This window comes from Phyllostomus hastatus, unplaced genomic scaffold, assembly GCF_019186645.2.
Source record: "Phyllostomus hastatus isolate PE091 unplaced genomic scaffold, TTU_PhHast_1.1 phas_contig_40, whole genome shotgun sequence".
Classification (NCBI taxonomy): Eukaryota; Metazoa; Chordata; class Mammalia; order Chiroptera; family Phyllostomidae; genus Phyllostomus; species Phyllostomus hastatus.
Genome location: NW_025333872.1, coordinates 21,641,598 through 21,668,427, shown reverse-complemented (window position 1 = coordinate 21,668,427; position 26,830 = coordinate 21,641,598). Strand labels below are relative to the sequence as shown.

Here is a 26,830-nt window from a genome sequence, read left to right as displayed (position 1 = left end):
TAAGAAACTACCCTGAGTACTTACTCAATTGCCCAATTTTGGTTAAAACAGTACAAAGAGTTTAATATCCTAAAAAGCTTGTGTTTCTGGGTTCATGCTTGAACCAAGATTCTGGTTCCAATTTTATATGCTATATGTGTGAAAGTATTGTAGACATACTTTTCAGTGGTCATACACACACAAATATACCATTTAAGTTTCCCTTTCCCCAAATGCCAGAGAAAATGGTAGGTTTTTAATATAGCGATATAATGAAATTCCTTTCTCCTAGTCAAAAAATAGACAAAAATCACTCACTTAATGAGATGGGGAGATATGGGAAAGGACTGTAAAATACTGAAGAAAATATATACACTGAAACACTATACTTATGTTGTCATTGGGTTTATTTCTCTCTCTATATATAACAAATGTACCTTAACTGGCTGACATATAGCAACTCTAAATGTGCAGGTGTATGAAATCTTGTAAAAACAATGTTGATATTTAGATCAGAAGGCCCAAATTCAAATCCCTGCTGAAATACTTAAAACTTGACCAAGTCACTTAACCTATCATATCAGTTTCTTTATCTCTAAAATTAGAGTAACAATACCTGTCCTACCTACCTCACCAGGGCTGTTGTAAGGATGAAGTGAGGTGATGTATGAGAAAAACTTTAAAGCACTAAACAAATGTTAGTTATTATCTTCATCCTAGGGGTTAGAAGAAACCTCAAGAAGTTATCTAGTCCTCATCTTTGTAGCCAAGTAGAATTTCATTTAAAAGAGCTCACAACAAGATAGTAGTCTACCCTAAAATTTAAAGAGAACAAAATACCTTATAAATAAACTGTGAAATGGTACAATCTTTTTGAAGAGCAATCTGACAACAAACAGAATCACAAAACTGTTAGTATACTTTGACCAAAAAATTATAAACAGAAGAATGGATTATGAAAAAAATACTGGCTAGAAAACATATTTTGATCCTTGTTAGTAACAAAAAAGTGAAATGTGTATGTACATTTAGACAAATATAAAAATTAGCAGGAAATAGATGAAAATTTTAATAGTAGTTACCCTATAAAAGACAAAAATATATTTTCCTATTTTCCACACTTCCTGTCATATGTATTACTCTGAAAAATAGAGTTATCAATATGCTTGACACTAAAATTTTAAAGCATATACTTAGGAAAATTCATCAGGACTTATTTAAAATATGATTAAGGGAGAAACAGGTGGGGAGGTCAATTGAAAGCTACCCCATCATGTTGAAATATTTGTTGCCACACATTTACATTGTTTTCAAAGAATTTTTATTATCATACTTATAGTCCTATCATGTTCATTTAAAAAGCAAAATTTGAGACTTTTACTAATTTTATATGAGTATATACAATATATACATTACAAATATGGATAGAAGTGGATAAAGAAAAAATATCTCTAGTGGTTAAGGCTGACAAGGAATTCTGTGGTGGTGTTTTTTTTTTCAAATTAGTGTTATTTCTCTCTGTTCTCTACAATGAGCATGTAGAGGAACCATAAAAATGAAGGAACCATAAAAAAAAGGAAAACAGTCCAGGAGAAAAGTGATTAAAGCCTGAGTAATAGTGTTTGTTGGTAGGGAGAGAAAAAGCATGTTACGAATTTTAAAGCTATACTGCAAAGCAGAATCAACAGGATTTAGCAAGCCACAACCAAAAGTCAATTATTAGGTTTTATCATGTTCCACTTCCTAGCAGCATCTGACACAGCTGACTGACCCTACTGCCCCCTTCTTGAATCCCTTTCTCCTCACTTAGCTCCTGGACATCACATCCTCCCTATCTCATTAGTCATATCTTAAAATTCTTTGATAGAGCTTCCTCTTGCAGATCTCTACATACTGGAGGACTTAAGGGTTTGAGTCCTCCCATTTCTCTATCTATACTCACTCGTCCCTAAGTGATCTCATCCAGAACCATCTATATATACACTTAGATAACTCCCAGTTATTTTTTTTTTCAGCCACAACTCACAGATGACCTCTGGAAGAGTAATTTGACATTCCCACTAGATAGCTCAAGTTTAACAATAAACAATGAAAACACTGACTCCACCTATTCTAAGCCCCCTCATAAAACTATCCCTCCTAGGGTATTCCTAGTAATGGAACTTACATTCATTCACCCCATTGTTCAAGCCTGAAACTAGAACTATTCTTAGCTGTTCTCTCCTATCCAACATCCAAGCGATAAGCATATCCTGCTAGCTCAATCTATAGAATTCTATCACTCATCTGAACATTTATCACCTTCACAGCTACCACTCTGTTCCAAACCACCATCATCTCTCATCAAGACTATAGGTCTCCTAGTGTCCCAGCTTCCTTCCTCTACTGCCATCCCACCATACTCACGCAGCTTATTCTCCCCACAATCATCACTGTGATCCTTCTCAAGTATTTATTCCTCCATCTCAAATATATTCATCATTACATAAACGAAGCTCTATACTGTCTCCACATTTCCAGGTCTGTCATGCTGACTAAGGCCCCCCCCAACAAAAAAAGCACCCACTTAACCTCAATGCCTCAAATTCTTCTATAAAATAGAAATACTAGTGGTCACAGGGTTGCTGTGATGATCAAACTAGTATGTATAAAGGGCTTAAAACAGTAACTGGCATACAGAAAGCCCTATATTAACTGGTAAAGGTTTTGTTTCAGAGTATCCCTACTCATGTACCTCACAATCAAAATTATGCATCCTTTCTCCCTTTTCCTCAACTTCTCCCAGAATAAATTAACCATTAAAAAAGTGAGCTTTCTTTCTTCTAATCCACTCATCTGATTAAAGTAATACACAGTAAAGAATGGATAATCTCAGGTAAATCCTTCAAGTTAGGTACTTTTGCTTTAAAAAGTTTAGGCCAATTGCTTTTGCTAAGAAAACGAATAGAAGTCAAAGGAGAATCTAGGTTCTTTTCAGAGCAATGCCTATTCTCAGGGACTTCCCACATCTCTCCCTCCCAGGGCCATAAGGCAAGCTAAGATTCAGTATTTGATATTCAACTGTTAAAGAAATGGACAGTCCTATTCAATACATCCACTAAAATGGGAACTTTGAGTTAACACCTGCAAAATGCAATGTGCTGAACTGTTTAGAAGGCAAGTATAGTCACCCACACCATGCAGAAAAAACAATTATGCTTTTCCCTCCTTTCCACATTCCAGAATCAGGTGTCATCATCATTTGAAAATTTTGGCATAAAACCTAGAATCATACTCAGAAGCCCCCTTGAGCCTGAATTTCAATTACATTAAAATCCCTCCCATCCCTATCCCCAAATGGCCCTAATTAAATGTCCTGAGCTCTGATGACAGTCAAATCTATGTGAAGTCTTCCTAACACTAATACTGCATTATTTCAAGACTAGTTAATTTTGATCGTTTTTTTTTGTATGAGGGGATACATGAGATAAAAAGAAAATAAAAATCATTTGGAATTATATTTATTAAACTTCTCAGCAACTAGGATTAGTTTAAATTACTTTAACACCGCATAAAAAAGAAAACCATCTGACATCCTTTAATTCATATTGGCAGTACAAAAGCCAAACTACTCAACTACTTCTAGGACAATTATTTCCCCTATAATAAAAGTTCACATCAAGTATCAGATTTGAGGGGGGAAAAACCCAAAGGACATGATATCTTTGCAGACTCACAACAACAAACGTTAGATACCTAGTTAATATGTCTTGTGTTTTGAAACAGAGTAAGAAAATACATGGATACATCCTCTTACTCAAGCCCCACAGCTTTCTCATGTAACACTGCAGAAGACCATCCAGCCTCTAGTAGGCCTCCCTTCAGTTCGAGTTCTTTCCTTCATGGATAATCCATACATTGATTCCAAAACAGAGGCTGTAGCAAGATATATCATCAAGTTGTATGTTATGTATAAATTAACCATTTGGTGGTGAATTTATTGTTTTAGATATTAGCACATTCCTAATTTGAAAAATGCAAAAACAGCTACTATATCCACATACTTTTTTCCTTTTCAATTCCTTCTTTACAATAAATTTTAAAGCATAGGTTTACGAGTCAAAAAAGGCAAATATACTTTTTTCACTATTTTATCTCATCATATGACTTTCCATGAAGATTACATACAATTTACAGTGCAAAGAGCTTCATATTAAGCCTTAAGAAGAATTCACTGGCACTGAGTTTTGTTTTTTTCAAAGAAACATGTCACTAAAAAAGCCTTCAGTTGTGTCAACTACTGCCTTTTTGTATTTCTTTACCTTTGCCTACCCTCTTCCTACTCAGGTCTTCATGTCTTTTGTTTTCAATAATTAATGTGAATTCTTTATATAATATGTGTTACCTATTCATTGCAATATTTCCCTTGTTTACCTTACTTTAGTATTATTTTGTGTCAACCAAAGTTAATTTGTCTTCAGAATGCTGTCTTCAAGTTACTCCAACACTACTAAAAGTATCCAATTAGTTCTGCTCTGATTTACATTTACTTTAGCACATTCTAAACTCTTATATTTAAATGTATGCAACTATTTGAACTTTTGCAAACTCAACTTCATACAGTGGGAAAATTGTTATCTCATGAAAAGGATTTTCTGTTGTTTAACCAAACAACTCTGAAAGAATGACACTGGGTTAAACAAAGTTAAAACAGTTTCTTCACTGCAGATCTTCAATGTTTTCAATAAACTAAAGGGCATGAGGAAAAGAACTGCCTGTGATATAGTATAACTGTTTTGAAGCTCTATATTCCCTCTTTCCCCCTACCCCTTCTCTCTCTCTCTCAAACACACACACACACATTCACTCACTAACCAAAATGCTATTTTTTCAGAGATTTTTTCCTTCTTACATTGTCTAATCCATCTCATTTTAAAATATTTTCTTAAAAAATTTCTCCCCCTAGTGTCGCAGGTTCGATTCCCAGTCAGGGTACATGCCTGGGTTGCAGGCCATGACCCCCAGCAACCACACACTGATGTTTCTCTCTCTCTCTCTTTCTTCCTCCCTTCCCTCTCTAAAAATAAATAAATAAAATTTAAAAAAAAAAAATTTCTCCCCCTAAAATGTGTAACACATGTGAATGATTAGAAAAAGAAGGTAAAAACACATATACTAAACAAAGTGTTCTGTGAAGTATTATTATTATTGGTGCCACTTTTTAAAGTTCTTTTTTATGAAAGTAATACATGCACATGCATTTAGCTGCCTCTAGTTCCATAAAGTTCGTTTTAAAATACATTAATGCCTAGCACCCACTTCTCCTTCACTGCCCCCAATGAACCTCAATTACTTCACTAGGAAAATGTAGATATTGCCATTCATTGAAACACTTCTGACAATTGAAATGAACTAATGTAGCTTCTAACATAGTGCTTTTTATGCAAACAATAGTATCTTAAATAAAAGGTAGCCATTATTAGTATATCCTGTCAGATCTTTCCAAATAACTTTTTGTAACCCTAAAGCGCCCTTCATCTGACCCTTTCCCAAATGTCTAATTGCCCTTAATTGTTAAGATTATACTATCAAGCTAATATATAAGTGAGGTGGTAATTATTCCCTAAAATTTAGCATTTTGATTCTATCCTAAAGTATTATAAATTATTTACCTTTATTGAGTGGGTACTGTGTGTCACATGTATGTAGATTATTCCAGATACCAAACGATACAAAATTATCAAGACAAATGACCTAATTCTTCGACTAATAATTATCAAGAAATGATGGGGAAAATTAATATAAACTAGAATAAACTTATATATCAACCAATTAAATACACTGACTTATTTCAATTATGATTCAAACTGTAAAACAAAATAATACTGAGGGAACTGGTTAAAGCTGAAAGGTGGACTACATATTTGAAAATATTCTTTAAGTGTTTTAGGCAGGATAATGTTATTGTGGTTATTTTTTAAAAATAAAGAATTATTATCAGCCTTTGCTGGTGTAGCTCAGTAGATTGAGCACCAGACTGCGAACCAGGGGGGATGCCGGTTCGATTCCTAGTCAGGGCACATGCCCAGGTTGTAGGCCAGGCCCCAGTGGGGGGGGGGATGAGAGGCAACCACACATCGTTTCTCTCCCTTTCTCCCTCCCTTCCCCTCTAAAATTAGGTAAATCTTAGAATTATCATTTAGAGTTACATGCTGAAATATTTACAAATGATATTACAGTAAGTCCACACTTAACATCACTGATAGGTGCAAAATGACACGTAACAAAACCAGTTTTACCACGGACACACATAAACAAGTTAGGTTCCTATGGCCTCTCATCAATGTTATATAACGAAATGACATTGAACAAAATGACATTATTCAAGGACATGCTATACGTGATTTCTGGGCTGTGCTTCAAAATAATCTCAGGGGGAAGAAGAGAGTAAGCAGATGTGAATGATGTATAATGAAACAAGACTATTAAGTGTTTAAGCTAAGTAACAGGTACATGAGGGTTCCTTTACTATTCTCACTACTTTGATATTTTCCATAAAATACATTAAAAACAAAAACAGGCTCTGACAGATGTGGCTCATCGGGTTGGGCATCTGAAATGTCACTGGTTCAATTCCCTGGTCGGGGCACATGCCTAGGTTGCAGGCCAGGTTCCCAGTTGAGGGCTTGCAAGAAGCAATCAGTCACTCTTTCTCTCCCACATAGATGTTTTTCTCCCTCTCTTTCTCCCTCCCTTCCTCTTCTCTAAAAATAAAGAAAATCTTTAAAAAATTGAATAAAATTTTAAAAAATTAGAAAATACATGTTTTAATAAAGCTTTAGTTTAATGAGAGACAAATAAATATGTGGCATGTTAGATAAGTCATATAAATAAAAGTAAAAAGTAATAAAAAGTACAGAGAAGGGAACAAAGAACAGTTTGTAATTTGAATTAGAATGGTCAGGGAAAGCCAGGGATATTTGTACTGGTTTATTGCACAAGAGCTTCTAGCCCAGAATAAAAGTGAAGGCCCCTGTCAGCTCTTCAAGCTGTGCGCAAGAGAAAAGGTGCCTTTCTTAATTCCCAAAAAGGCACTGTACATTCTAGAAGGATCTTGGAAATGACACTGCTGAGGTACTTTTTCAGCCAAAGCCCGAACAAGGGAACCATTTTCTAACTAGAAGGCACATTGAGTACCTAGACCCTGAGGCAGAAGCAGGATGTTAAAAGGCATAGAATTAAGGGCCAGTCTATATGGCTAAATTAGCAAAAGGGGGAGACAGAACAGCAGATAAAATTAGAGAGGTAGCAGGGTAAATTGAGGAGTGACTTACAGGCCAGAAGGAGCTTGAGTTTTTTTTTTTCCTTTGTGCAAAATGGAAAGTTCCCAGAGCACTATGAACACAAGAGTGGTATGACCCAACATTTTAAAGGCTCACTCATGATACTTGTTTGAGAATACACTGAGAAATCCCAAAAGGCAGAAACAGGGAAACCACTTACAGGCTCAAACAATGATCCATGTAAGAGATGGAAATGACTATGACTATAATGGCAGTGAAGAAAGTGAGTTCAAGTAGCCAAGTTCTGGATATATTCTATAAATAAAGCCAACAGATTTGCTGACCAACTGAATATTCAATGTGGAAAAAAAAAAAGGATATATAAAGAGTGACTGCAAAGTAAGAAACTCAAAAGAAGTTGCCACCTACAGAGATAGGGAAGACTGTAGGAAGAAATGGTATCAGGGAACCTAGCTGCGGGGGCAGAAAAGTAGTAGGTATCAAGAGTTCAGTTTTAGACATTAAGCTTAAGATGCCAAACAGATATCCAAAGAAGTCTGAAGAACTAAACTCCAGGTGTCTGGAGTTTAGGCAAGAAGTTTAGGCTGAGACAAATATATGTGCAGGTGTGTTTGTGTACATGTATTTGGGTGTTAATTATAGCTTAAGTTAGAAAATTAAACAAATCACCACAGAAGTGAGTAGCAATAGAGATTTCTATTATAAAATGATGCCTAGCCCTGGCTGGTGTGGCTCAGTGGACTGAGCACCAGACTGTGAACCAAGGGGTAGCCGGTTCAATTCCTCGGAGGGCATATGCCTAGGTTGCGGGCCAGGGCCCCCAGTGGGAGGTGCTCAAGGGGCAACCACACGTTGATGTTTCTCTCTTTCTCCCTTCCTTCCCCTGTCTCTGAAGGTGAATAAATAAAATCTTTAAAAAAAAAAAAGCCTAAATCTGCCTAAAAAGCCTAAAATCTGAACGCTTAGATACTCCAGCATTCATCAATCATAAAAAATGAAGAGGAACATTAAAAGAAACAAAGAAAAAGAAGACAGGAAAGTGAAAGAGTAACCAAGAGAGCTGTAAACCAAAGTCAAGTGGATAGATCGTTTCAAAAGGCACGTCAACTGAATTAAATGCCATTGACAGGTAAAACAAAAGTGAAATGGCCTTTAGATCTGGTAGTGACTGGTGAGGATGAACTCTGAATTTGAAGGAGAGAGATCAAGGATAGAGACCACAGAAATTATTTCCAGGAGTTTTATTGTACACAGAGCAGAAGAACAGGGCAACAGAAACATACTGATGAATAAATATAAAAGATGTGGTAACAATGAAATCCAATTGTAAGAATGACAAAGTATATACGTTCTTCTTTTCAACAGATGAAGCACAGGCAAAACAAAGTTCAAAACAAGAAAATCTAATTTCATAAATATATAAATATGTACCTAAGATATAAAGGCTAAAAAATGTACTAAAGGTTTTTGCTTGTTTTTTTTTTAACTCCCATGCAACACAGATTATGATTTTAAGGACAACACTGAAATATACATACCAAATTTTCCATTGGTTTAGCTCTGCTCTAATGTTTCTAAAAATAAGCAAACAGGAAAGGCACTTGGCCACCCACTGGCCACTTCTGGTAAACCTACAGTGACCAGGTTAATAATACTCTTAATACAAGTTTGTGTGTTTGGGGAGTATCAGGGAGTACCTAGTTGCTTAAGGACTTACTACTTGATTGTTTAAATTTTACTTATTCCTTCTGTTTTTCTTTTTTGGTAGGAAAACTCATGGGGAAATCATTATCTCACAGTTCATTTACATAAAACATCAATTAGACTCACTTAGGTGAAAAACTAAATATGAATGTAATCATGTAAACATAACCCAAGAGGATATTAGAACTATTTATTAACAATGGAATACTTTAGCCCTGGCTGGCATAGCTCAGTGGATTGAGCGCGGGCTGGGAACTAAAGTGTCCCAGGTTCGATTCCCAGCCAGGGTACATTCCTGGGTTGCAGGCCATAACCTCCAGCAACCGCACATTGATGTCTGTCTGTCTGTCTCTCTCCCTCCCTCCCTCCCTTCCCTCTGTAAAAATAAATAAATAAAATCTTAAAAAAAAAACAAAAACAAACAAAAAAAAACAATGGAATACTTTAATCTGACAAAAGGACTAATCACCACTTAAGTATATTTAATTTAAAATGAAGAATATTTTTATTGACCCAGGATCTTCAAAGGTTGGCCAAAACACACCTCTAAGGATGCTGATACTTTTAATGTCACCTATGCAGAGAGACCTACCCCAGTTGGCCCAAATCAAATAAACAATGGCTTCCACTGCGAATCAAACAACCAGACACTGTCTATCATCTTACACTTTTCTTGTAAGCTCCATGAGGATGGGTACTTTGTCTCAAACACCACCCTATCCTCCAGCAAGGGAAACAGTATGGAACATGATAGGGATCCAATACATATTTGTTAAATGAACAAATAGCACCAACTACTTTTATGCCAAAGCAAATCATTACACCTCACAATTGTGGAACCACGAAGTGGTGCTATTTAATAAGAATGTTACCATGAAAACAAACCAGTTTAAAAAAAATGCAATACAACTCTCTTATAATATGCATCTTACCATTATTTATTGGTGTCACATATCAAAGAATAAGATCTCAACTGGGCACTTAGTTTTATAACACTGTTCACTTTCACTCAAATATAAGAGAAAAACAAGAGATAATCAAGGTTCAAGAAAAAGTTCTTAAGAGCATTAGGTATTTTTTCTGTAGGTTAGACAAACAGTTAACATCCCTAATTTGTAGCAGCCCAGGAAAAGACTTTTAATGGTCTACACAGCATTAAATTAAATATAAAAATCCATGAGAATAAGAATTTGTCATTTGACTTTCTGAGATATCCCCAATTTCTAAAACAGCAGCTGAAAATATACAGTGCTTGGTGTTAATAACAGCCTGAATTAAAACAAAAATACATGAATATATAGAAAAATTTGATGGTTCCCAAGTTCTATCTCAAGAGATTAGAACATCCACATTAAACTACACTCCAAGTAAGACGTTACCCTTAATCAGCAAAAGAAATAGAATAAAACACCTCTATTCCATAGTAGTGTTGATTGACTTCTTACAGAACTCAAGAGTAAGAATGCTAACAGTTCAGAAAACAGATTAGAAGAAAGAATCCCAACATGGAGCAAACAATAAAAAAGCTAACTCAGGAAGATAAATTTTTCAGGGTATGTGCATAGCAAACCAAAGGCTACAACTGATAAAGTCTCTGTCTAGAAGAAACTTTCATCAAGTGTATTAAAAAAAAGTGAAAGACATAACCTCCCATTTACAATTGTATCAAAAAGAATAAAATACCAAGGAGGTTAAAGATGGGTACACTAAAAACTCTAAGACACTGATGAAAGAAACTGAAAACACACATACAAAAAAAAGGAAGAATATTCCATGCTCATGGACTGGAAGAATTATATTGTTAAAATGATCGTACTACCCAAAGCAATCTACATATTCAATCCAATCCATATCGAAATTCCAATGCATTTCTCACAGAAATAAAAATCTTAAAATTTATATGGAATTACAAAAGACCCCCCACCAAAGCAAAGCAATCTCGAGAAAGAAGAGCAAAGCTAGAGGCAGCTCCTGATTTCCAACTATATGATAAAGCTATAATAATCAAAACAGTATAGTACTGGCATAAAAATAGACACATAGATCAATGAAACAGAATAGAGTCCAGAAATTAAACCAATTTATGACAAAAGAGCCAAGAATATACAACAAAGAAACGACAGCCTCTTCAACAAATGATCCTGGGAAAACTGGAAAGCCACGTGCAAAAGACTGAAATTGGACCCCTTAACATACACCTTACAAAAAAAAAAAAGTCAACTCAAAACATAAGGCTTGAACATAAAGCACAAAAATTATAAAACTCCTAGAAGAAAACACAGGGGGTAGGCTTCTTGCCATCATTCTTCAGCAATCATTTTTTGGATTTGACATCAAAAGCAAAGCCAACAAAAGCAAAAATAAACAAATGTGACTACACCAAACCAAAAAAAGCTTCTGCACAGCAAAAGGAAACATCAATAAATCATATATCTGATAAAGGATTAATATACAAAATGTATAAAAACTCCTACAAGAACAAAAAATAAAATTTAAAAATGAGCAGATGAGCAGAATACACATTTCTCCAAAGAGGTACAAAAGATGCTCTACATCACTAATTACCAGGGAAATGCAAATTAAAACAATGAGGCAGCCCCTCACACCTGTTAGAACGGCTGTTACCAAAAATGAAAAGAATTAGTAAGTGTTAGGACGTGGAGAAAAATAAACCCTTGTGCTATTGGTAATAATGCAGACTGGTGCAGCCACTGTTGAAAATAGTATGAAAGTCCCTCAAACTATTAAAAAATGGAACTGCCACACATCTAGCTATAATCCCGTATTTGGGTATATAAACCCAAGTAAATGCAAAGAGGATACTGGAGAGATATCTACATTGCCATGTTCACTGCAGTATTGTTCACAATAGCAAAGATATGTAAACAACTCAAGTGTCCATCAACAGATGAAGGGATACACATACACACACAATGAAATATTATTCAGCCATGAGGAAAAAGTAAAGCCTGACATTTAGGAAAATAGGGATAGACCTTGAGGACATTATGCTACTAAGTAAGATAAGACAGACAGAAAAGACAAGCACTGCCTGGCATCACTTTTATGTGCAATCTAAAAACAGAAAAAGTCAAACTTAAAGAAACAAAGGATAAAAAAAGTGATTGCCAGGGATGTGGTGGGGGGCACAGGTGGAAGAAAATAAGAGTGAGGGTAAGGCTGATAAAAGGGTACAAACTTTCGGTATAAGATAAATAAGGTCTGAGAAAATAATGTAAAGCATGCTGACTAATGTAAATACCACAATAATGTACAACTGAGAAAGCTAGAATAGAACTTAAAATGTTCTCACACATAAAAAAATATAAGTATGTGAGGTGATGAGTATATTAACTAACTAGATGGGGGAATCCTTTTATAATGCATATGTAATCAAAGAACTATAATGTATACTTTATCTTAACAATCTTATATGCCAATTATCCCTCAATAAAGGTGAAATTTTTAAAAAAGATATAACCTTGATAGAAAAAAAAGTGTCAACTCAGGAATAAATTTAGACCATAAGAATTATTAGAACTTGGAACACAAGAGAATTCTGATAAACCTAAATATACTGATAAACTTAAATATACCTAGGTAAGGTTCCTAATTTAATGAGTAAGAAGCAAATTAATACTCTATGTATTTAGTTTTGAAGCAACTGTGTGTGTATATATCTATAGTAAATATATATTTATATTTACTATACTATATATATTTACTATGTATAATTACACTATATATTTACTAAAATATATATATTTACTATATATAGTAATATATGTATTTTACTAAATATATAGTAAATATATCTTGTTTCATTCCATTATTTAGGTTTAGAAGTCAGTAAATACTTTTTTATCTTCAATATAAGTCTCCGTGGGCTCTTATGAGCATTTGGGACTGGGTAATCCCTTACCAGGTTCATTTCAGTTAAGAGTCTAATTCTAGAGCCTTTCCTAAGGAAAATGAATAGCAGCCCTCAGAGAAAAACTAGTAAGACTTATTTTCTGTTCATGTATTACATTAACACACCTTCATAAGCATCCACCCCCTTTTATTTCATGCATTTCTAATAATCTCAATTTCCTGGCCTATCAATTAGATGGATGGAATATACTAGGTATTTAAGAAAGATACACTAATAAGTCCAAAGACATTTTACAGCAGGTCTTTGAAGACAAAGTTCAATGGCACTTTGTTATAAAACAGTTACAAACTTAACTTTTGTATCCATCAGCCTATGGTAAAACTGGTTTCCTTATACATCATTTATTTCTCTTATAAAGTCTCAGAACCTATCGGTGACATTAAGCGAGGACTCAGTGTATTTTAAAAATCCATGAACCCATTATGGCAACCTAAAAAGAAAGAGCCAAGAAAAATAATTTGCCACCTCTAGGCACTGGATGTGATCATTTCACCAACTCTTTTACTTTGAAAATTGGTTAACAAAATGTCAGTCCTTTCCCTGTAATCTTACTCTTCAGTAGGCACTATACCCCAGAGTAACCAGGTAATGAGGGAAAAATGTTTCTTTACCAGAAGAATGCCAACAATTAAACATAAGAGAAAAGACAGAAAATCATCACTTTGCTACAACTGATTCCACCAGTATTATCAATGAATGTATAAAACCACTGTAGTAAAGAATAAAGAGGAACTATATTTTCATGTTGCCAAAATCATATGCCCCCCATATTGATATTTCAAGTATTTAGGAAGAAGAGTTTTGGCTGTTGCCATCTTAACCCTGTAATAGAATTTAACATCAAAACCAAACACTGTAAGACTTCTAATGTGATATAGTATTAACTGTACAGCATCACTGATGAAGATTTCTGGCAAATATATGTTTAACCTGAATCTAATCAAGTTTTTAAACCTAGATCCCAATGTGTAGGAAACAAATGGAATATAAAAGTAGAAGCCAAATGACATCACAAAGAAACAATACTAAAAATCCAAAACTTGGGCCCTGACCAGTGTGGTTCAGCTGGTTGGGCATCATCCAGTAAAAGGTCGTCAGTTCAATTCCTGGTCAGGGCACATGCCTGAGTTGCGGGTTTGGTCCCTGGGTCAGGGCACGTGTACAAGAGACAACCAATCAATATTTCTCTCACATCAATGTTTCTTTCTCTCCCCTTCTCCCTCCCTTACCCTCTCTCTAAAAATAAAAATAAATTTTAAAAAAATTTAAAAACCCCAAAACGTGAGAGATTCCTAAGGGATACTTGATCTTACCACTTCAAAACATCAGTAACACTGCAAAAGGGTGTGGGCGTCTTCAGGAATATAATTAAATACTAGGTTCTTCATTGCATCTTGAACAAACCAAATAAAAATAGTATTCTGGGAACAAATGGCAAATTGAATATGAACATAATATTAAATTTTAGAGGAATATTTGTTTTTTAGGTGTGATTATGATTTCTTATGTAGAAATCCTTTTTTGAGATGCATGATGAAACGTAATTAGATGGAAGAATTGGATGAATAAATTGGATGAATAAACTGGTAAATTGAAAAATGGATGCAGCAAATACAGCAAAACATTAACAGATGAATCTTGGTAATAGATAAATGTGTGTATATTATACTATTCTTTCAGTATGTTTTAAATTTTCAAAATATAAAATTAAATTTTTAGGAAAAAAGCCCTGGCCAGTGTGGCTCAGTTGGTTGGAGCATCATCCCTACACAAAAAGTTTGTGGGTTCAATGGGATCCCGGCCAGGATACATACCTACACTGAAGGTTCAATCCCCAGTTGGGGCACATATGGGTGGCAACTGATCAGTTTTTCTCTCTCACATAGATGTTTCCCTCTCTCTCTCCCTTTTTATCTCCAAACTCAATAAACATATTTTTTAAAGCTTAGGAAAAAAGAAATGGTCAAGATAAAATATAACCTTAATCAGGTATCTAAATAGCATGTAACTTACAATCTACTTTGTTTGAAAACACATTTAAAATGGCCTTTAAAATGATACACAAGGTAATATTTTAACAAGAAAAAGCAAAGGAAAAATATGAGTAAGAACTAATAAGATGAAGTCAAAGATGATGTTAGCACAATGAGTTACGAACATTCACATTTATTAGGAGTTCCAATTTTAAGAAGCTTTAAAAGTCAAAATTTGTATATTTAGCAAAACTCATCAAGGAAAAAATATGAAAATACAGTCAGTATATGTTTGAAAAGGCACTACACCTCTAAATAAAATACCATTTCAACAGATACTCTTATATAGCATCTTTCATTAGACTTTAAGTATTAACTAAGCAGGCAGTCCTCCTAAAGAGGTGTACGTAACTAAAGGAATGCACACATCAATCTGTGTCCAGGAAGAAAGCATTATTATGTATATTAACTATTATGTGAACAAAAAAATAAAAAAATTTAACTTTACCTGTATGAAATCAAGAGTGACATTAGTATCCGTGTTGGATACTCCTTTAGATAAAATTCCAGTCAGAATTTATCATGAATCAATGTTGAGAAGACTGAGAATTCCATAGGAAGAAAGAGTTGACACCTTTATTACTTTTGTTTGCCTTCAATATTTTGCACTGTTACAGGATGTCGAGTTCTTTTTATATTGAAAAGAAAGCTTTATAAAGAGTAGAGGTTTACAGTCATTTTAATGAAATGGGAAATAACTATGAAAACCTTTACGCCACAGAGAGGTTCTCTATTAATTCACAGAAAAGATCTTAAGAATTGTTATACTTAAGGGAGAGTTATACATTTTTTAAATAACACAAAGAGTTTTGTGAATGAGGCACTGTCCTTATAAACAGCTATGATATGTTACAATGAAAAATAAGCACCCTAATCTGTCCCTTCCACATAAAGGTGACATTTTAGTAATGAGTAAGAAAATAATTGCTTTTCTAAAATAAATTTGGGCTAAGAAAACTGATGTTTGGAAATGTTTCTATCATTCTGTGATTTGTGACTAAAAATGAAATGTGACACCTATAGAAAACTCTTACTGGACACTCTAAAAATTTTCCAAATATAAAGATTCGGTGAGTTTTGAGCTCAAATGGTAAATATTTTCAAATGTAACAACTTCCTATTAGTTTAAAAGAACAACAGACACATTGAAGGAGGCAGGTATGTTCCAATTTATCTGCAAACAACAGGCTATTACATACTTGACAGGAACAAAAAAAACTAGGATCGTAACTTGTTAGTAAAGCCTACAGTGAATTTCTTCCATTTGAATGCCATGTATCTTTCTTGGGTTATCTTTATCACACACAACAGTCATTAAAATCAAGTATCAAATTCAATTTAGAACCAGATATATAAAAGATTATATCAGAATGACAAGAAGTTTTCAAAAGTAAGTATGTTCAATAATACTGCACTCCAAAAAAGTTCTTGTACAACTGATCATTTTAATAATTTTTAAAGTATAAATGTCACTTATGTTTTCTACAGATCATTTAAAAATACCTACTGTGTTACAATGGACATTAACATTAGCAAAGTTAATACAAGTATTTAGAAAAACTTACAAGTACTGATAAGGATTCAAAAAGGTCTTACTGATAAACATGTATAACCAAAAATTTTGAATACCATGACCTTAATGAAATGAAGCCTCAGATACACATACAGTAATTCTGACACCTACCCCTTCAGGACAATACAAGAATCCCATATCCCTCTAAAATTTTTAGTGTAAGTAGATGATCACAACTGATAAACAGAGATCTGAATATACAAAATGAGACCCAAGCCAAGTTCTGTTAGGGGTAAAAAATAAACATACAGTGTAGAAAAGTCTTTGACAAATGAAACAGAATCAGCACTGAAAACAAACCAACTATTCAAACCACAGGGTGACCTGTGAGCTGGGGTCAACTTACAAGTAAAAAGTCCTGATCTTAACTTCCTCAGAGTAAACTACAGAAGCTATGCTTGAGATTGTTGTTAGCTGTTGCCCGATACCCATTCTACCATCCTTCCTCATTCACTAGAATTCCTGTTTCTCAACTGGGCACATGATCATCCATCCAAAATAAAGACTGTACTTTTCAACTTACCTTACTGCTAGATGTAGAATATCTGATAACAACTTAATATCCAAAATGTATAAAGAACTTGTAAAACTCAACGTCAAAAAAACACCCAATTAAAAAATGGGCAAAGAACCTGAATAGACACTTCTCCAAAGAAGACATAAAGATAGCCAACAGACATATGAAGAGATGCGCAACGTCACTAACCAAGAGAAATGTAAGTTAAAACCTCACACCTGTCAGAATGGCTATCATCAATAAATCAACAAACAACAAATGCTAGCAAGGATGTGGAAAAAGGGGAACCCTTTTACAGTGTTGATGGAAATGCAAATTGGTGCAGCCACTGTGGAAAGCTGTATGGAGATACCTCGAAAATTAAAAATGGATCTTCCTTCTAACTCAGTAATGCCACTTCTGAGACTATATCCAAAGGAACCCAAAACATTAATCTGAAAGAACATAAGTACCCCCTATGTTCAGTGCAGCTTTATTTCCAATCGCCAAGATATGGAAGCAGCCCAAGTGTCCATCAGTAGACAACTCAGTAAAACAATTACGAGACACTTACAAAATAGAAATCTACTTGGACAAAAAAAAAAAAGAAAAGAAAAAAGAAAATTTCACTCTTTGTGACAGTATGGATGGACCTGGAGAACCTTATGCTAAGTGAAATAAGCCAGTCAGAGGAAGACAAACATCTTACGGTTTTACTCTTACGTGGAATCTAATGAATTGAACATGGAAAATGGAAACACTCACAGAGAGCTGGATGACAGCTAAGGAGTAGGGAAGGTTTGTGGGTGGAGGGATGAAACAAAATGGAAAAAGGACTCATGGACATGGACAACAGTGTGGTGATTGCTGGGGAGAGGGGTGTATAAGGAGACTAAATAAATGGTAATGGAAAAAAGTACCATAAAGATTAAATTTTTTAAAAAATGCACTTAAAGACAAAGTCTATAATAAAAGGAGATCATAATTAGGAAAAGGTGATACTTTAGGGACAAACGCACAGCAGAGTGCAATACCAACACCAGTAGCTCCAGTTCAGAAATCTTCTCAGAACATTCTCCAACTAAGACAATTATGGAATAAAGAAAAAGCACAAGAGGTAGAAGTAGAAAGTCCAGACCTAAACAGTTCCAAAGGAATCCAGACAATGATTACGGTGAAAGTGGAAACAAGAGATTGTACAATCCCGCCACGAGTGGAAGAAAACAGCCAAGAATAATCAACTGGAACTAGAGACTAAAATCTATGAATTTACTGAACAAGCTGCCACTTTAAATATGGTCTATAAAACAAAAATTATCTACATCAAAATTATCTTCCTTTATGTATATGATTATGAGGCTTCTCCTGTCCACTTAGGGGAGAAAGGGGGCTCTACAATTGTCTTCCTAGGAAAATTTTGGCTCTGTCCTTCTCTCAGGATAGGCAGAATAGCCTCCTAGTCAAACAAATGCCCCAATCATAACCTTTAAATCTACATAACCCTATTTATTTATAAAGTTTATATCTATGCACTTAGCTAAATGATTGGGGGGGGGCGGTCATTGCATTCCCAGCAATTCTCAGTGTTACATAACTCTCACTTACATCAATATATTTAAAAATCTGGTGTAAGAAATGGTATCCAAGGAAGTTGTTTGAAAGATAAGTTAAAATCTAACCTGTCATTGGGCCAAACCATTATATTAGTCCCTATAATACCCTCTGTACTGCAATACATACTGAGGGATATTATAAGAAAAAGCCCTATGTCCACTGAAAGCATGTTAAGGATTTTCCTTCATTATATCACATATTATGGTAAAACTATACATGAAATTTCTCTCTAGTTTCAGTGTCAGAAATAGTTTTCCTTTTCCTGGACACTGAGTTCGTTTTTACTTCAAGGACACTAATTTTTCACCATGGAATGTTGTTCTCTTACACAATGGCTGCTAGAAATCTGAAAGCCAAAACTGTTCCCCAACTGCAGCAAGTTTTTTACTATCTTAACTTCTGGTGTCACTACTTGGCCCCACTTTTTTCCTTTGTGTTTTTCCTCTAGTTAAAATTTAGTGAAAACCTACTATGTGCCAGACTAAAAACTATTCTAGTAAACAACATACAAAGCAACCCCTGCCTTCATGGATTTAGTTTAAAATATTCTTTATCTTTAATAATTAAAGTGCTTTGGTAAATAAAATGCCCATTAATCATTTCTGAGCTTTAACACATTACTGTCAAGAAATGTGATGGGTAGGATTTTGCCCTACTTGCCAACTAGCCTGTTACCAATTCATAGTGTAGACAGAAGACATGAGACTATGAGGTTAGAGACAAAGAATTCTGTCATCATGGTAGAGCAAGCAGCATGATCATATTATGTTCAGTACCCTTTGCCTCCCCACCCCTGAGCTGCACAGGGGCAAGGTGGGTGGACCTAGCCAGATGCCTACACCCATGGTGAGTTGAAACACAGGAGAGAAACAGTGTGGGGAACTTATTGCTTTATGAGTAAGCAAGACTGCTCTTTCTCTGGTGCAAGAGGTAGAGGGGAAGGAGCAAATGTTAGCTCCTTATTCAAGGCTGCTTCCTGCAAACATGACCCTAAAAAATGGCCCAGTTAAGGAGTGGCCAGGCCCTTGCATTCTTGGCATACCAAACAGGAAAGTTTGGGGACACAGGAGGCCCAAGGCATACTAACTGTCCTGATAAGTGTATATTAAATAACTAGACTTAGCATCCTCACAGAAAAAAATCAGAAAGAAAATTATTTTCTACCTTGGGATTTTCTAAATTTAGAAAGTAGTATTTTAGTGTTTATTTTAAAGGGCTTATTTATCTCAGTTCACTGCTGTTATTTTGGCATTAAGGATGACTTGCAGCAATGATTAATGAATAATAACCTGTTTGAATAATCTATTAAAAATGTCTGAATTGAACATAGAGAAAGCATAAGAAATAATATGACAAGAAACAGTGAATTAAGAGCAATAAAAGCTGCTTACTTCACTTCATCATGTGCTTTCAGTTGTACGTCAAACAATTTAAAGAAGCAATGGAATATACCAAACCTGCAAACAGGATTTAAGATTAAAGTAAACATAGTCTAATTTTTAATAAAGTGTAAATAACAGAAACACTTTTGTTGGAACAGATCATAAAAGGTCATTCAGTAGAAACAACTATAGGCACGCCCCAGAGATACAGCAGGGTTTAAATCCGACCACTGTAATAAAAGTATTGCAATAAAGCGAGTTGTAATCTCTTTGCTTGGTGGAGGGTTTTGCCTTATGTTAAAAAAAAAAAAAAAAGCCACACAACACCTGTGAATCACAATAAAACGAGGTATGCATATCTGATACTTAAATCCCCAAGGAAACAACCCAGCTAAGGGGTCATATCCAGCAAAAAGAAAATCGCATATTCCCAAGGAACCGATTATTCTATTTTGAGGAGACCCAAGTTCCTTTTAGGCAACCAAACTTTGTCTCTTTCTCATTGCTACATACTGAATCTAACTTGAGTTTTTCAATGGACAAAAAACTCAAATCTCTTATCAATGTGACAAACTTTCAAGCAACTCTGGTTGCTATCACCATATTTGTTGGACCATAAGACTCACCTAGGTTTTAGAGGAAAATAGGGGGAAAATTTTGAAGCAAAAAAAAAATGATAAAATATTTAATAACATAAATAACGTATTTCACCAATGTAAATGTAAACAGAACTCAACAGCAGCATTAACAACCATTATTCCTCCCAAATTTGGGGAAAGTGCATCTTACAGTTCAAAAACTACATTGTCTACCCTTTCTACTTTCTAGCATCTTCTTGTCTCTGCATGTTACATCTCTAATTCTACAAGGCATTTGTCTTTCTTCTGTTTACTTCCTTCTAAACATATCCCACTTTCAGAAAAATAAATCCCTTCAAGTATAACTCAATAATTATTTAATATTCATAATCAACCTTATAGAAATGAAATTTCATTCTTAAAGGCTATGCATGTTTTTCAAAGGCTAATCAGTTACTCTTCTCTAGCATTCAATTAAGAGTATACACTTTGTCTTAACCAATATATTTTCATCCATTTGCATGACTACTTTATACGTATTAAATTTGTATTTTCTTGTTCAAATGCAATTCTCAAAAATACACTCACACAAGGTTCACTGAAGCACAGCAGTTAAAAAGAAAAAAAATGACAAATACTGTCACTCAGAATAATAAACATAGTAAAAAAATACTGCAATGCAAATACGGAATGCATTTACACGTACAGTTGGATCCACATGTGTAATTAATGTGCACAGAGTTTGCTTCCCCCACAAATAAAGTACAAATAAGAATAATTATTAGTATCTGAAAACATGAATTTTATTGGGCCAGAGGTCCTCTGTGGTTAGGTCAATGTACTATCTGACTGGAAATGTCCAAAAGAAGCATGAAGCCATAAAAACTTATAAATACCTTTTAAACAAATCTTGGTGACATACTAGGACACTAATCATTTCTCCAGAACAAGTACAATATAATTTTTCCAATATTACAGATATGAAGTCTGCCTCTAATGATGAAGCCCAAACTACAGTGCTATGATTAAAATTAAAAATTTGTGTGCCAATGAAGGAACCAAATCACACTATTGCTGAGAAGCTTGTAATATGTTATTACAATACTTTGCTCAAAAGGAAGCAGCACAAGCTAAAATCCTTACTACCATATTTATGCTGTGTACAATGTACACTTTCTTGCCCATATTTTCAAGGGAAAAATAAAGATGTGCATTATACATGGGTAGTATCTGAAATATCTTGTATGTGTTCTTATGTTCTGTAATTATGTTACATAAAATTTCTTGTACCATGGTATGTTCAAAAATAAATGCTAAAATTCCTTTATAATACAAAAAAAAGTATCTAAATATAAATACATAACTGAATTAAAAAATTAAAACACAAGATTTTTTCCTGAAAATTTGGGCCCAAAATGTGGATGCGCATTACATACGGGAGCACATTATACACAGCATAATACAGTAAATAACACTACCTGATGCTGTGTATTATCAACGTCATTCATGATAGGAAAGTAACTGTTACATAAGCATGCCGGCAGTTTTCCTCTACAGTTAAAAAAACACAAGTACACAGTACAAGTTAATATTAAGCAAATATACAAGATACTAGTAAGAATTCAATGACTTTTTGATGTGGTTAATCTCCAAACACCATGCTGCAGGAGGGCTTTTGTTTTTTAAGTGAGTGATGATTTTTGTATGCCATGACATAGCCTGAAAAGGACATCTTGTCTTTACTGAGAGATGTAGTACCTAAAAGTGCTTTTGAACGAAAAGCTGCTCTGAATACCCTTGTATCTACAGTGTGTTTTTCTTCCTGGCCTTAGAGAAATAAATCAAATTATAGCCACTGGACATTTCTTTTCAATACACCATAAAAGGAAAAAGGATCACAAATGTTAAAGCTTGTTTTACATTTATGAATCATAGCTGTCTACGTAAAAAGGAAATACATTTGTTTGTAAAATGAGAGATAAACATTTCTTCATGACACTATAATGCCAGTTTCTCAAACACCATTTCAATGACTTTGAATACATTCCGCAAGTGGTATATATAAACAATATATTTGGTATCTGGAACCTAATACTTGGGAAAATATAATTTTCATTTTAAGGATAACAACAGGATTTTTGAAGAGCACCAATAGTTGATTTGATCATCAAAAGCAAACATTTCTCCCACACATAATAATTTCCCTCACTTGCTGGAGTTTAAAAAATTGTATTACTAGGCAAATCTAAAAACTATATGCAAACACTGCAGTCAAAGAAACACTTCATAGAATTGAGAAAGCATTCAAAAAGAGGATGAGAAAACAACTGTTTATCTCTCAAAATGAAATAACTGGTATCCCAACTTTTGTGCAACTGACAAGCACTAGAAGTAATCTCCCATTTTTCTTTCCTATTTTTAACTTTAAACTTCTTTCTATGATTTTTGGAGACAAATGAAGTATAATGCAAGCCACTCAACTATGTCAACCAAAACACTGGTCTTTAACAGCAAACCAACCTGGTTTAGCATAGCAGAACAAGACACAGTAGCTTTGTGTGCTAATTTTAGCACTATCAAAACCAATGTTACAAAATATCCATAATCTTTAGCTTTTATTAGCCTGAGGAATACTGATAGGGTCATTTCCCTGATAAGGTTCAGTCAAGACAATCAATAAAAACTTATAGAGCAGGTACAAGCATCTGGGTAAGAACTATGTCATCTTTATTTTATAGCAAAAACTGAAGTAGTTTCTGACTATCTGAAAGTTTAAAAGTTGCCCACATATGGTTTTCAGTAAATACTTTATAATTAAATTTCTTTACAACTCTCTTAAACCTAAAATTATTTCAAAACAAAATTTAAAAGAAAAAAATTTTAATGATTTTCACTTTGCTATCGTAAGAAAAAATATATATAGGCCTTTTATCCCAAAGAGCAATAGAAATTTTGAAGCAATAAAGACAAATCCCCTGACTGATGGCACAATGAAATCTAAACAATCCTAGACAGAAGAGCTTTATTATTTTAAGTTCCCCCCATATTCACTTACATATCTTAAAAACATGTATTATACATACATCAATACAAACAGTTCTGCTTCAGAACTAAGATAAATAACTGTAGCAAACAAATTTAAGATTAAAAAACATAATTCTACTTAAAATCTTAAATAAAAGTTAAAGTTTATAAGATGGTAAAATCATAAACAGATATTAATTATACCTCTAAAAAGGTTTACAAATCTCAATAAAGATATTCAAAACCTTCTGTTAGCCAAAGAAAATGGTCACCAAAACTAAAGAAACTTTTTTCATATCAATGAAACTTAATTAAAAAAATAAAAGGATGAAAGAAGAGGAATTGAATATAGGAATGCCAGTATTACTACTAAAGAGCTGGAATTCTGTTAAGTAAAGAAGTCTTAACAGGATGATACATTTGTCAATTCCAGGCCCAGTATAAAATCCTTGAGGGTAACTGTATTCACAGTAACAAGCATGTAAGTATTCAATAAATGTTTTTACTGAATTTGGACTGCAAAATTTTGTGCATACAACAAAACATAGTCAAAAGTGCTTGACAATAAAGATAATCAGATACACTGTATTGACACAGGAACCAAAGTAAAAAACTTAAACAATGCATACATAAAACAAAAATTTTACAGCTTTAAAACATTTAGAATACAACAAAAACAACATAAGCCTATGCAATAACACAACACAATGTATATAATTCAGAGATACACCATTAGCAAGCAATTCAAAAAATATGGTATTAAGGAGTTATAATGAAAAGATTCCTAGTTAGCCCAAGTGTTCTGGTTTTCAGGCAGAGCTATCTTACAAATTTATGGATGAAAGCAGGCCACCTAATCCAAACTAAGTATTTTTATATTAAAATATTAAGTAAAAAATACTAAAAGAAAATTTTAAAAATACACTGGTGACTGAAATGCAGAGGTCTAGAGTCACTGAAAAATGGACCAACACAACCTAAATCTGTGAAACACTCTAGGGAACAATGAGGGAAAGCCTCATTTTTCCATGGAAAGCTGATTTTCCTTTATGTAATTCTAGCTTACAGGGTAGGTTAATTGCACTAGTTTGTTGTAATATTTTCTTTGCACTATAAAAGAAAATCTACATATTTTGAACATATTAATGTATCTCTGAAATAATTTCTGACTAAGAATTAGTTTAGACCTACAGAAAGTTACTTTCCTCAATCTTTCATTGACTTCAACTACATGCAGATCCTAGAGCAGTGCTAGCCAATAGAAATATAATACAAGCCCATACGTGTGGAATAATTTTAAATTTTTAAGAAGCCACTTTAAAAACAAAGATAAAAATAGAGGTAAAATTAACTTTATTATATTTAACCAAAAATATCCAAAATACCAACTCAACATGCAATCAACATTACCAAAATTTCTCATGAAATATTTTATTCTTTGTTTCAATCTCTTTAAACTCTGATGTACATTTAACAGCACACCTCAATTAGAAGCAGACTCATTTCAAATAATTTAAGTTATATGTGGCTAGCAGTTACTCTGTTGGCTACCACAAGTCTAGAGTTCTTTCTCTGATTTTGAGGTACCTGTAAAAACACAAAGATCTGAAATAGGAGCACATAATAATTAGACTTGAAGAGCTGGAAGGGGCAACAAGAATGGTCAATTCAGCTGTTCCCCTTGACTCCAGAGGCCTAGAGTGATGTCCCAATTTGTTAAGCAATCCCTATTTGCTAGGCCGAGTCCCAATTACAACTGTTGTCATGATGTAATTTTCACAGCACCCCCTGTATTTCTCAAAAAGTGTCCCACTTAGGATGATAAATTAATTATATGGTTGTCCTATCTATATTCATAATACTATCTTCGAAAATAATTCCACACTCCCTGGAAGGAAATTCTGTTTAAATTCTAATTTTGATGCCTAGAATATCTAAATTCAAAGGAAAGAACCCTAAATTCACTACCCTCATCAAAAAGAAAAAAAAAGCTGCTAAAAAGTCTTTTTATTTTAAATTGCAGACTAAAAAAAAAAAAAAAAAAGTAAGAATTACCTGTTGAACAAGGCATCTGGAAATTGGGATCATTGCTATCCAAAACAGGCAAACAGAACTGGTTACTTGCAGATCCTAGCATAGGATCCTTATCGCTGAGCATGTTCTTCAGCGAGTCCTCTAAGACATTTTGACTTGTACTAAAATCCTCACAGACTTCATTCTCCAGGTTGGATCCTAGAAATAGGGCATCATCTAAGTGTTCAGTAGGAATTAAATGATTAAATGTATCAACTATATCCATGAAGACTTCTGTGTGTCTTTCAACCCTATAGAAAGACAAAAAAAATACCATAAGAAATAAAGCTACTAACTGATAATCACCTAAAACCAAATTATTTTAATAGTTTTGAGTCTAAGAACACACTTAGGTATTTCTGAGTTGTTAAAAAAAAAGAGTCCTCACTGTTTTCCAATATACATTTGGACATGTAGAATGAATTGTTACTAAATAATGTTTCTTCATCATGCATGTAGAATATCATTTTACCAGAAATCCTATTAAATGTTTACTCATTATTTTTCAGGGGGAAGAGAATACTATGTATATACTCCATTAATTTGACACATTTGAAAGAACTACAAGGCTTAAACCATAAAAATCATATATTTTTAACCATAATCTTCCCATAAATTAAAAATCAGACATTGGTTTTACAATAAATCCATATAAAAGAGCCAAAATCAAATAATTTATAATCCCATACATATTAAAAATGCAAAATAGTCTTGTTATATTTACAAAGCATTTAAAGAAAGGTAATATAGAGAGAGAGTTTTTTGTGGGGGTAGTAGGGGGAAAAAAGGGGAAAGAAAGTATTAACTAAATCCAGTAAATCAAAACTCAACTCCACACGCGCAGGCACAGATGTGCACATACACACATGGGGGGGAGCCCCTTTAAGATAAAATGAGATAAATGACAAGACAACAACATATCAGAGACATAAATTTATTTTAGTGAGTTATATGGGGCCCATACAGATTTCAAGTTAATCTCATATTTGAATCCACCAAAATACATACAAGGTATCACTCAGCCAAAGTCATCTTGTACTTTAGAGGAGCCTCAATTACAGAAAGTTGAATTATTTTCAATATTGAGAAAACTAAAGGGATGTATTTGGAGGGAGGGCAAGGGAGTCAACAAAAAATTTAGTAATATTCAGTTAGCT

General features: G+C 33.9%; 1 protein-coding gene across 5 annotated transcripts in view; it reads right to left on the bottom strand.

Moving 5' to 3' along the window:
* The window catches only part of PHF3 (PHD finger protein 3), a 78,231-nt gene that overhangs the window by 43,097 nt on the left and 8,304 nt on the right, over positions 1-26,830 (bottom strand). For 2 of the 5 annotated variants that reach the window (XM_045842612.1, XM_045842611.1), the window contains exon 2: positions 25,656-25,924. The exons of 1 other annotated variant lie outside the window; for it this stretch is intronic. In XM_045842612.1, the coding sequence (XP_045698568.1) occupies positions 25,656-25,899 (244 nt within the window). In that variant the 5' untranslated portion in view covers positions 25,900-25,924. Of the gene's footprint in view, positions 1-608; positions 696-25,655; positions 25,925-26,830 lie in introns of those variants that run through there. 2 more of the 5 variants (XM_045842616.1, XM_045842614.1) reach the window with 2 other exon arrangements.